The 13,409-nt window shown below is 38.7% G+C and overlaps 1 protein-coding gene across 13 annotated transcripts in view; it reads right to left on the reverse strand.

Annotated features, from left to right (window-relative positions):
• Positions 1-13,409, reverse strand: part of r3hdm2 (R3H domain containing 2) — a 59,700-nt gene that overhangs the window by 7,153 nt on the left and 39,138 nt on the right. For 3 of the 13 annotated variants that reach the window (XM_085275149.1, XM_085275147.1, XM_085275148.1), the window contains 7 exons: positions 12,745-12,798; positions 7,578-7,846; positions 5,901-6,076; positions 4,663-4,761; positions 2,986-3,279; positions 1,458-1,593; positions 314-471 (listed from right to left, as the gene is read on the reverse strand). In XM_085275149.1, coding sequence (XP_085131275.1) covers positions 314-471; positions 1,458-1,593; positions 2,986-3,279; positions 4,663-4,761; positions 5,901-6,076; positions 7,578-7,846; positions 12,745-12,798 — 1,186 coding nt within the window. The remainder of the gene's footprint in view (positions 1-313; positions 472-1,457; positions 1,594-2,985; positions 3,280-4,662; positions 4,762-5,900; positions 6,077-7,577; positions 7,847-12,744; positions 12,799-13,409) is intronic. The other 10 variants (XM_085275154.1, XM_085275150.1, XM_085275156.1 and 7 more) reach the window with 8 other exon arrangements.

Raw genomic sequence — 13,409 nt, forward strand, 5'->3', positions numbered from 1 at the left:
TTATCTGTATCAGTACAGCAGAAAAACAGGTCTACTTTCAAAATATTTGCTTAGATTGTTTTGTTAAGCTTGTTGCAGTTTTAGGACTGTAAGCTCCACATCTGTTTCACAGACATAAAATGATGTTTCAACTGTACACCAGATGGCGCTGTTTTAACATTGAGCCGCATGTGGTTTAGATACTGGAAATGCTTAACTTTTGTTCTCGCCTGGAAAAAAACCTGACAGTTCTGTAATCATCAACTAGTCACATTAACCAAAGAAAGATATGACTGTTGACAAGTATCCTTTATCAACTCCTACAGTTGCATACCTGATATGATGGCATCTGTGGGTACTGAACCATTATACTCTGCATTTGTCCTCCCATTCCTGCTCTCTGTGAATTGAGCAGTCCAGGATTTTGGGGTTGTTGCACACCCATCATGCCCTGGTAACTCGGCTGCTGGCTGGGCATCATGGTCTGAAGACCTGATGACCAAAATAATTTAAAAATAAAAATATTTAAAGTAAAACCACAGTATATTACAGAAGGGAGAAAATGGGATGAAGAGGAGTAGTTGGGTCTTTACCTTTAAATAATTCACAGAACAACAGGACATAAGCGTTAATGTCAACCATAATATATTAAATAAAAAGGGAAAAAAAGGAAAACAATTTACAGAACACTGACAATCACGTAACTCACAAAAACTGAAATGTACCATCACTTTAAGCTTACATGCTTAAACATAATATAAATTCATTAATTAATTTTCTATGAGTATAAATCTTCACCATCACAAAAATTATATTTCAGACCAGACTGCAGGCATGTTGTAATGTAGGGTCTTTCTGACCTTCATGTTCATGAACTATGTGGCTTTGGCAGACGTCCATTATGATCCAAAGTCCGTTTAGGTTGTCAACACTGTCAGTCACTTACTATACAAACAGCCAGACTTCACAAACCATACAATGCTGGCGCCTGACAACTTTTTCCAGGAACACAAAAGGAAAAATAGCCCTATATTTATCTGATTGTATTGGACTTGGATGAACAAGCAGGCACGGCTGTTTCACTCCAACCTTTCACCTGGTAGATTTAAAAGCAAGTGTGACTGTGGAAAACATTTACAGTTCCAAAATCGAGTGGACTTTATCCCCAATATAATTTCCAGTAAGTACAACTACATGGACAAATAATAATTTTGAACTTAAGTATACAACATCTGTTACAAATACACATTAAAACCCTGTCTTCCAGTTGTCAATAGACTGAAAAATAAAATAAAATAAAAACACAATATGCAATAAAAAGTAAATGTGCATCAACATTTGACAAAGGCCTCTTTTTAATGGCCATTTGCTGCAAATGGAAGTATTTATGTCTTTGCATATCAAAAAAGTTTTTTTTTTTTGTTTGTTTTTGAATATCATGTTGTCTGATGATGCACAGCACATGAAAATCAACTGACCTGACTGCTGTGCTGGCTGAGGCATGGGTTGTGTGCGTTGGGTTGGGTAAGACACCTGGTGGGACATTGGCTGGGGCACACGGTACTGCTGGCCTGAGCTTGGATACTGACCAGGAGGGTAGTATGAGACTTGTATCTGCGTAGAAATAACAAACCAAAGTTCAGTAATCTGTATTTAATGAACTTTGAAGGGAAGAATAACTGAATCACACTGGTGTAGACAATTTTTAGTGTAGAAGTAATAAACTACCATATTATTTTGCTTCTGCAAACCATCAGATTCTCAAATCACAACAGCAATAAAGACTTTCATAAATACTTTGTCCTTAAATTTCACTAAAGCAAATGTGTTAGGACAGGATTATCAGCATGAAAGCTGGAATATTTGTAGTAATAGTCTTGTATTTAAAGCAGTAAAAAATTTCCCCCCTGTTAAAAATTGCTTATTTAGACCTTTAGCAAATAACATTCATCATTCATTGTTGTACTTCAACTGGATGGTTTTCAAGCAACTCCATCCATCTTCTTCCACTTATCCTTATCAGGGTTTGCAGGCGGCTATCCCAGCTACAAAAAGACAGACTCTCAAGACTCGCATCACAGCTGTGGGCAATTTAGAATCACCAATTAACCAAACAGCACTAACTGCATGTCTTTGGATGTAGAAGGAAGCCAGAGTACCTGGAGAGAACCCGAGCAAACACGTGCTGCATCTTAAGATTATTTTGCAAAATTTTTGTAGGCAGGCAACTCCACTCAAAGGTGTGATTATACTTCTGCGTCCACAGGTTTGCTGGGGTGCAGGTTAATTCTATCTCACCATACAACATTGTGATTCAGCCTGTTGACGACTGTATTGGCCACCAATTTTTTATGATTGTGCTGACTCGCCAACAGAAACACTAGAGTACACTACACTACAATGCACCAATAACCAGCAATAAATGTCTCTAAAGGTCAAGATTAGAACTTTACAATGAAAGCACACAGAATCAAAGCTATTTTTAAGTGTCAATCAGGATGAATCTGTATAAAGAAAACTGCACAACATGTCAAAACTGAATTAGTTCATTACAAATAGTACGTATATAACTTTTGATAGAATCCGATGAGTGAAAAGCCTGATGAAAAGCCATAAAAACAGAACATTTTGCAAATCTTCCATGATATTTGTGACAGCTTTGGTAACTGACATATCACGAAGTTAATTACTTTGCCTTCGGTGTAGAGTGCTGTTCTAGGTAATGATTTAAATTAGATAACAGATCTATAAAACCTTTTGCAAGTATGAAATATTAATTTATGTTTGCAATTATATTTTAACTACCCGATATGAAAGTCATACACAGGTCTGTTTTATTTATTACATTGTGTTACATTTCATTAATCATGTAATCCTTGGGCATGGTTGCCTCCAGATATCAGCTACATCAATATTCAATCAAAGCTGACAAACTGTGGAAACTGAATTTAAATCTAAAAGGTATGTCTGCTGTTTTTATCTAACCACCTGTGGAGGAATGCATACCTGCTGAGGTGGAGGGGGCTGCATGTAGCCTTGTGGAGGTGGTGCGGCCTGCATGACAGGCTGGGATGGAGGAGGCGGTGGAGGTGGAGGATGGGGGTGTCCAGTGGTGGGCTGGTAACCAGACGGAGGTGGCAAAGGTTGACCCGTAGTAGCCATAATGTAGCCGGTCTGAGGTGGGGGGTGCTGCGGCAGCACTGGAGGAGTAGCCTGATACATCGGGGGAGGCTCGGGGTTCTCACTGGAGCCCTGCCGACTCAGTGTCATCTGTGTGAACTGGGGTGCCAGCTCTTCTCCCTGGGTAGAATGGGAATAATGCCATTAATTGGTTATGACTTATAGGTGACACTCCTATATCAGTACTGTTTTTTGATTTTGGAGATGGATTTTAGGATATACTAAGTAATTAACAATGATCTCCAACAGCCTAAATGCTTCATTAGCAATGGTCTAAAACGACTCCTATTCTGATTATTAAAGGGTCATTGTGTCATTTTGGAAAACACTTTATTTATTACTTTGAGTATATACATATACAGTTAAACACATCATCATGATTATTATTATTATTAGCAGAATCCAAATACAACATTGCAAACATTCAGAATATATGACAGGAGTATCGACTTTGTTGTATGCTGGAAAATCTAAAATTAGACACTGAAGTTTATACTGGTTTAATCGGTCATTGCTTTACATACAGTCATGTGAAAAAGAAAGTTTTCAAAGGACTCTACACAATTTTGTTAAAAAAAAACCAAAAAAAAAAACCCACATCTCTCACATCACCTCTGGACGAATTTTCACACACTTGACTTTACAGTTCATTGAAATTTGCAGGTTATTATTTATGCTTAGCTCTCTTAAGGTCCCAACGCGGCATTTTAAATCAGGCAGAACTCATCTCTGACTGGGGCCATTACACCACGTTGAGTCTTTTCCAGTTATTCTGTCATAGATTTGTTGCTGTGCTTGGGATCATTGTCCTGTTGCAACAGGACAATGATCCTAGGGTGTGTGACAGGTTTCAGCCACCTTTTGCTCTCAGATAGATCTGACTCTAGAATACTTTGGAGAGGATTTCATGGTTGAGTGAGTGATTGCAAGGCCCTGGGGCAGAAAACAAGCTGTGCTTCGTTTAGAAAGCTTCTTCAGGTTACAGCTTCTGGTAACGCTTCCCAAAAACTCCTCAGTTGTTCAGTCTTTTTCTAATTGTACTGCATGAACTTTTAAGATTTAACTGCATAGAGTCAAGTGAAAACTCTTTTTCAAATGACTGTTCCAATGTAAACACAACCAAACTCAAACTCTGCTTCTGTGGGCAACCGTGGTTGCACTCATACAGATGCAGTGATTTAAAAGAGAAAAACAAAAAACGTAGCCAGGAACAAACTGGACACATCCTTGTCATTTCTTTTGTTACTACAGACACAACATTTACTCACTGAATCCACTTTAGACAGTAACACCAATTTATATGAAAAAGCTATTACTTAAATGTATTTGCAGACACACTCACATCTTGATAGAACCAAGATATGTTTTTTGACTCCCCTGAGTGAATGTAAACAGGACAGTAAATGAGTGCAAGTGTTTTTAGTAGGATATGGCATCAGCTAAAGTGTCAGTCATTAAACTGAATGAGTATAACAGAGATGAAGCTATAATACGTGTCAGTACCATTGTGTACTGCTGGGGAGGAGAAACTGGCAGGAGAACCTGGGGGCAGGAAGGGCTGGAGTAGGAGACAGGCTGAGAGGGCTGCAGAGACGCCACCGGCTATACACACCAAAAAAAGGGATGAAATAAAGAGGTAGAGCATAGAAAGAGTGAAGCAAGGCAGTGAAAAGAACACGGCATCAGAAGCAGTGAAAAGAAGGGAAAAACAGAAATGAAGACATAGGAAAAATGAGGGTTAGAACACAAAGGAAAAGTTGTTAATGAGCAGAGAGGATAGTAATGGAAATCAAGTTTTTTTTTTCTAAATATTACACAAACAAATTATGTATAAAAAATTAAGTGTAATTATTACTACTCAGAAAAAAAGGAAGAAAAGGAAATGTGTGCAATCAAAGACTATCGACTGTGAAGTTATTGGAAAAATCAAACCTGTTAAAGGAGGATGGGTTGACATTGATTCTATATATAAGCTGAATATGTTCAATTCACTACACTTGTTTCCATCCATTCCTCCTCAAAGTCTTTGTTTTTTCCCTGATACGTTTGATGAGGGTGTAACAGGATATGCATTAATCCCAAATGTTCTGAAAGGAATGTCCTCAGGCCACTACACCCTGGAAGTGATTGTAGAACAATATGCACACAGTGTCTAACCGTAATAGTTAGAAAACTGTGTTTAAAGTTCTCCCTCGCTCTGGAGAATAAAAATGTGGCATGCAGGCCCAAGTAAAAGGGATGTCGACCATATATTAAACAACTCTGGGTCTAAGAATTTTATTTTAATTAAGAGCATGTTTTATCTGTAGCCATTTCAACTTTTTCTTTCACTTTTAAGAAGTAATAAAAGTGTTTGCGAGTAGGACATTGGAGAAGGCCAAGTTTCCATTTCAAATTCTTTTTTCACTGATGAGCTGTGTATGACAAGGAGAAATAATGCAGCTTCACTGTCTGCAGGATATTTATACCTGAAATTACACTGCTGCCCTTAATAATCAATTTCAATGAATAAACTGGACTGTCTAAAATTTTTCCATATTTTCCAATTACAGTATGCACATTTAAGTAAGAGTTGTTACACTAACAGTCATGACCACTTAAATACCTCATGTTTTTCTCTTTCTTCTGCTACACCGAAGAAAACAAAAAGAAAAACAGACTCTCAAACAGACGTCCTATATTAAACCACAAATTGAATGTGCCATTGCATCCATTTTTGGTTGGTAGTGGAGATAACTTACCTGAGCAATCATGTGGTTGCTCATAGGGTGCTGCGGCGGTGTGGGCAGCAGGGCAGTCTGAGGTGGAGCCTGGGGCTGTGGCTGCTGTGGCTGTTGAGATGGGCAGGGTAGCAGACTACGGCTGGACTGGGAGGCTGCAGGTGGAGGACATACATCAGGGCTGACTAGGGGAAGGCCTAGTGATTTAGAAGATGACATGATAGATAAAGGAGATCATTTTGAAATTTAAATTCTCCAACACTGAAACCCACAAATTATGACTTGATCTTAAAATATTGCATCATCACTGAATAACACCAAATAGTGTTCTGAAGATTTCTGAAAATGATTTGTATGTGTGCAAAACCACTAGAGGGCAAAATAAAGTCAACTTTGCATCAAACGTTTGTCACCTTTGTAGTTTAAAAAGTCAATTGAAGCTAATTTTAGTAACTTCTGATTCCTGGTTGTTATAAAATATGAGCTCTGCTAAATAAGCTCTCAACATTTTACAAGAACACGTTTGGACAGAAATTAATTCTTAATCAGATAAATACCTGTAGCTTTAATATTTTCTTTGCTAATAAAGGGACGGCCTTGAAAGCCTTTAAAACCACAGGAGTTTCTGATGACTTGTTTAACAAGTCACAAACTGCAGGGTCCAAATCATTTGTCAAGTAGCTAGTAGGTACTGGGGGCACACAATTCCCTAAGAAAATACTTTTATTGTTCTGACCAACAGGCTGCCTGTGACTGTGTGGATGATACTTTCCAAAATAAAAACCAACACAAAAACTCAACAAGGGTCAGGATCTTCACAGGCTTTTCCCAAAACAATACAGGAGAAATGAATACACCTTTAGTCTCCACAGAGTAGGGCAGACAAAAACACTTCTACACATGAATCTTAAAAGCAAAAACTAGCACAGCAGTCAACACAGACTTAAAATGAAACCGGGGGAGCCCCGTCGGGAGAAGCAAATCAACCAATCCTCGAGTCCACTGATGACCACTATTAAATTGTTTTCACACATGCACTCCAGCCCTGAACTTTTATAGACACAAGCCGATGGAGACACATTCGGGAAGGCAAATGTCCGACACAGCCGGACCTTAAAAGCTATTTAAGGTCATAGTACAAAATCTGTTATGCCCAACAGAGACCATGTGGAAATAGCTCAGGTAATGTGAATACACACTGCGCAAGTGGGCGTCAAATAGCCTTCATTCTCCACACTTTACCCAGGCAGCACCCTTCTCCTGAACCAAAAATGAGTATTTTCAAAGGTGAGAATTTGTCTGAAGCAGACCATCTCTTGCTGTGCGCTACATATGAAAAGGGCAACTTTTAGAAATGACCAACCATATCATTCTCCAGAGCTTGTTTAAAAAAAAAAATATCTGGCACATTTAGCAATGAAATAAGAAATAAGGCACTATCCATTACCTTAAAATCTCGCTAAGAAGGCCGACCTGAGAGAATTTTATGGGATGTGGAATATAGACATAAGGGAGCTTCTTGAATTCAATTTATGCTACACAGCTAATTCTTAAACTACAATGACGTTCGGTCAGTTCTATCATAATTTTTCATTATGTTTTATACAAAAAACAGCTTACATGACTAGATAATCCATCTCTCCATGTTGTACTACTCATTTAAGGCAAGTAAAATAAAACAAGCTAATAGCATACTACCTAAATGCTTCTTCTCCACTTTTCTCCAAACCTTACCAGAGCGAGAGCCTTTGCAGCTCCCTTGCGAGCCTTTGTTGCTGCCAAGGCTATCCCCCCTGGTAAGGATGGAGATACCAGAGAAGCTGCTGGCCTTAGTGACGGGTGGCCGGAGAGTGCGGTTAGAGCTGTCTGAGTCGGTGCTGCTCCAAGGCCTTGGCTCCAGGCACTTCATGTCACTGTCCGTGCTGCTTTGACGGCTGCTTGATGCCCGGCTGGAGCTCTCGCGGTTTCTGAGAAAAGACAGAGTAGGAAGAAAAAAAAAGAAAGATAAGAGATGACATGATGGAAATAAAATGGGAATGAAGTAGTGATGAAGTAGAGGAGGTGTTGTAGCAGGAAGAGTTGAAAGGTGAGTGAGAATGTGCAAATTACAGAAAGCACAGCCAGAAGAGAAAGACAAAAAAGTATAGGGTTAGAAGGAGGAGATTTTAAAAAAAAAAAAAAAAAAAAAAAAGGAAGAAGAAGAAGAAGAAGAAGAAGAAGAAGAAGAAGAAGAAGAAAAAAAGGAAGAAAAGAAAAAAAAAGGTGTGCATATAAGAGAGTTCGAAGCAGAGGTGTGTAGGTGGAAGCAGAATAAAGACAGTTGAAGACAGAAAAGGATAGGGGGAGCAGAAACAGAAGAGCAGAGTAAGGTCACCAATAGCGTAGAGTACACACAGTTTAAGAGGTTTTAAAGATGGAGCATTCAACACAGATGTATATTTGCTGGTTAAGTATACCACAATACAAACTCAGGCAACATACCAAATAATAATGTCTCAAATTTAAAAAATACAACCCCCCCCACACACACACACACACACACACACACAAACACTCACACAAACCCATCCAGAAAGGAAAACATACATGCAAAAGATGCTCCAAACACTAGGATGTAAGAAGATATTACAAAGACACTAGACACAAAGACAGATTTCCAAGAGCTCAGCACACATTAACCATCTAAGGGTGCTTTCACACCTACCATGTTTGGTCTAGACTTTTTAAATTTTGTTTGATACCAACCAAAATCACTGTAGTTAAAACTTATGGACATATGGGCCTGGGTCCAGACCAAACAGTCAAACTTAACCTGACAAAAAGAGGTGGCTTCGGTCCAGAACGAGTTGTGTTTGTTTCTACTGTGAAAACTAGAACACTCTGTGGTAGAGGCTAGAGCAGGGGTGGGCAATTCCAGGCCTCGAGGGCCGGTGTCCCTGCAGGTTTTAGATCTCACCCTGAGTCAACACACCTGAATCACATGATTAGTTTGTTACCAGGCCTCTGGAGAACTTCAGGACATGTTGAGGAGCTAATTTAGCCATTTAAATCAGCTGTGTTGGTTCAAGGACACATCTAAAACCTGCAGGATACCGGCCCTCGAGGCCTGGAGTTGCCCACCCCTGGGCTAGAGAGAGGCCGAGACTGTTTTTAAATATCAAGGGACTTGAAGGGTTAAAACCTGACACCTTTCAGGTATATTGTGACAGAGCAATGGCATGTGAAAATAAAGAAAGTGAGGCCGGTATGTATGCATGTGTATATCAGACACATCCCCATCAAATCAGTATCAAGTCCACGTGGAACGTAAACTATTTTAGACTCCATTCACATAATAACCAGATCAGTTTAACAAAATATGAACCTAGTTTGTATTTCCAGGTGTGAAAAGGCCCAAAGACTGTAGACACCATTCCCATAGAGGACATATATACTTGCATAAACATGTTAAACATATTAACACAGATGAAACAATCATGCATGCACTTAAAAATGCATCGTCTTTTCACTGAGACAGCAAATAGCATAGAAACAAAACACACATACACTACTGAATTAATACCAAATGTACATAAACACTCATTAAGAGCAGATGTACATCAGCACTCAGACTCTCACACACAATACTTACAAAAATACACACTTACTACAACTGCTTCACCAATATAGTTCTTTAAGCTACACTGCTGTGTTCACACACAACGTGTTGTTGTGATGCTGTCACCCTAGATAAGGGTAGCTGCCAAGAAAACTAATGATCATGCTGAAACAGTAACCACCACTCTGAGGAAATCCACTATCACGTGAATGACTGGGTCTGCCAGTTAAGTGGCAGCATTAAGAATACTATTGTTCTAGCTGAACATGAAAGAAAAAAAAAAAAGAAAGAAAGCGGAATTTATTAACTTTAAAACTTTAAAAAGAAAAATGCAACTGTGCTGCTAAAATATTGTAGAACAAAGACCCTGCATGCAAGAAAAAAAAAGCATAGAAAAGAAAAACAACCACCAGGGCTGTAAATGTTTTTTTACCCCATCACTGGAGGTTTATGAACAGAGTATGTCCATGTACAGAGAAAAGACTGGAATTAATTCATAATATGTCAGACAGGTTGTGGAAATCTCCATGATGAGCACGAAGATGTGTTTATGGTTGTAAAACCATAGTGATAGGCAGTAGTGCTTAAAAGGTGGCTGTGGCTCATAAATATTTCAGAGACCGAATTAAGGGGGGGGGATCTATTTTGAGGCCTCTCTCCGCACAGCCTATTTTAAGGAAGGGTGGGTGCTCTGACATTCTCTGTACAAGCAGTCGCACACTTGTTCGCTTCGATCTGCAGACAAAGATGAGAGCAGGATGAGAAGAAAGAGGAGGAGGGATTCTGCTGTTGATCACATGATATTTCATCTCCCCACGACAGCATTCCCCCATCACATGCACAAACAAGGGAAGGAGGGGGAGATAAGACTCCTGGTGTTCTGCACCTCAATCATTTTCCTTGTTAGATGTTATTATAGCCAAAGAGCTTTTATGTGGGTTCATTAAACTGAAGAACATCAACAAGTCTGTGATTTTAGGGGTGTATTTTAACAGCATGCATTCTCTAAAAGGTTAAAATTTCTTATAAGCACATTTAGATGGAAAGAAAAACACTTCAAACATACATAATTCTGTTTCAATTCCCATGTTAAACTTCTAAAATTTTCATAAATTAAGTGATAACAGAATTTTTTTTTTAAGTGGACTACTCATATGGTTAAAAAAAGAAAACTTAAAAAATTCTTAAATATGACAGAAGGGTCATGTCTGAAAACGTCTACATTTCACTACACAAACACATGTTACAAACAGCAGAACATATATTAGATCCTGTTTATATTTACAGAATAAAAACACTGGAATTACCATCTTGTACGCCTTCACCAGTTTTATCAATGTTTGTCTGGCCTCTGCCTTTAAGCTTTTGTATACAAAATGCCAAAACTTTATCCTATTATTAATCTAAATCTTACAAGTGGATTATTCCATAAGAATTTTAAAGCCTAGCCCAAAAACATGGCCTATCTGATTTTTTTTTACCTTTGACCACCAAATTCCAAATCAGTTCATCCTAATCCAAATGAAAATTTCCAGTAACTCCCTAAAGGCAGCATTTTCAAAACAACAGAATGTGATGCCAAGTGTAGAGGCATGAAAACCATATATGAAAACCAGGCTCAAGACCCACCTTTTTAATTTAGCTTTTACTTAGCGTTTATTTATTTTATGCTTATTTATTCTATCCTGTTATTCTATTATTAATTTAGACTTTACCTAATATTTATTGATTTTATTCTTATTCATTTTTTAATCTTCTTACTCTATTTATATTTATATTGTATCCTGTTCTTATTTATTTTATCATTTTACCCTGTATATATCCTATTGTGTCATATCTCCAGTGTTTCCTCAGAGGGCGCTCTCTGCACCGGGGCTGTGATCGACTGTGGCTGCTGGGTCTCTGGGGGTCCTCTCAGCCTGGCTGGGGGGCTCCTTGGCCTCCCTCCTGCTGTGTGCCCAGCCTGGAGGCTGCGGTCTGTGACCGGTGCAGACGGCTCCCTGTTATAGTGTTTCCTCACTTGGCTCATGTGAGCCCAGCCCAATTTTTACTCTTTAAGTGTGCGCGTGTGTGTATGTGTGTGTGTGTGTGTGTGTGTGTGTGTGTGTGTGTGTGTGTGGGGGGGGGGGGGGGGGGGGGGATATGTTTGTATTCACATCATTTATGTTAATGAGAGTGTGGGGAGTGAGTTGGAGGGTGGGGTGGGCTGCTTTTAACTATGTAAAGCACTTTGTGCTACATTTTTTTTTGTATGAAAAGTGCTTTATAAATAAAGATTGATTGATTGATATTTATATTTATTGATTCACAAGTTACCAACGTATTTGCTCCTCCAATTAAACCAAGTACACATGCGTACCAAAACATTAATACCACTCCTAAACGGCAAAGACACATTAGATCTTAAGGTTTGTAATGTGTTTATGTTGAGCTCCACTAACAGAGGTTAGTTTAAGGACAAGTGGAAATGTTGGTATTGCAGGATACGCCACAACACGCCTGATCTGTTCAGGCAACATAAAACACTACAAGGATCTGATGATAATATCTGAGTAGCATGGGATAGCTATAGAAATCAGAGTCAAAGCTGAGGCAGGTCGAACAGTTTGGGCACAAAGGTCTAAAAGCATGTTAAGCATGCAAACAAAGATATTTTTAGTATCTCTTTGGACTTTTAACTTTAGTTTTTATATACAAGTATTTATTGATGCATGAGACATTTTTATGGCTTCCATCTAAGAGACTACACAGTACTCATTAGTAATCATGAACATCTCCCAACACTGTATAGATGAAAGTAGAAAGTATTTATCAATAAGGAAAATTATTAGTTGTTGGACACAAAATATAAAGGGCCTCGTGGTTCTTATTTTCAAATGACCATGTCAGTTGGAGAGCACTACTGCACATGCGCACTACTTGTATATTTTATGCAATACTATGCAACATTTGACATGTTAACAAAAACTACAAGACTGAGTCAACCACAAAACAAACAGATTACTGTGAAAGCAATGCAGTTACTTTGTGTAAAAATGTGGTTGATGGTGGATGGGTGGAAGGGTAAGTAGGTCAGTGAGTCCCCAGTGAAACCACAAAGCAGCCATGCATGGGTCTTGGGAAGCCCAAAAGTGCAATGCTGGAATAGCCATTAATCAGCCGACTATGCCAAGCAAAGATAACCACCACAGGTCACCACTATCATCACCAAACCACTTTGAAAAATGGGCATGGCAACACACAAGTCAGTCAGCAGTAGCCCAATACCTAAAGATCTGCCTCCTCTTTTGAGAGCTAGAGCAGTAGCCCTCAGTGGAAAGTCTGTTGGGGTTAACATTAGGAGAAAACGCTAGAGTTACAGGACTGGAGTGGAAAACAGGATAGGGTTTATAGAAGAATGACAACGAGTGGTGTAAGAGGTAGAGGAAGGTTCATTGCAACTTTCACCACCCAAAGAAATAAGGGAGAAAAACAAAATGCACACAAGGCAAAAAGTTGACTGGTCAATCATTCCCGTTTCTCTCAGCATATTATATCATACTCTTTCAAGTTCAACGGACAGGATGCTTAGGGGTCGTCTTAGTCTAACTGCCTGTGAGTCAAATTATTTTCTTATTAAAATAAGAGAGAAGGAAAAAAGTGGCATTCCACTATGCACAAATCTCTCTCAAACACAGTGTCACTCAAAGTAATTTTAACACAAAACATCAGGGAAATTAGAAAATTAATCATTTGAAAGAAAAAAAGATTTAAAAAAAAAAAAAAGCGAAATTTGATTTCTTCTCTACAATCAAATTTTACCCAAGGCAAACTTGCAAGAAGTCAAAAATTAAACTCATACAGATACTTCTTAATATTTTAATGAGGTAGCTGCCTACCTCTCATAACTAAAACCTAACACAATACAGTGTTAATAGGAGAGATGGCCATGA

The sequence above is a fragment of the Mchenga conophoros genome, linkage group LG5, assembly GCF_057382185.1.
Source record: "Mchenga conophoros isolate Kocher_MC1m ecotype Shallow Benthic linkage group LG5, M_conophoros_male_GT1.1, whole genome shotgun sequence".
NCBI lineage: Eukaryota > Metazoa > Chordata > Actinopteri > Cichliformes > Cichlidae > Mchenga > Mchenga conophoros.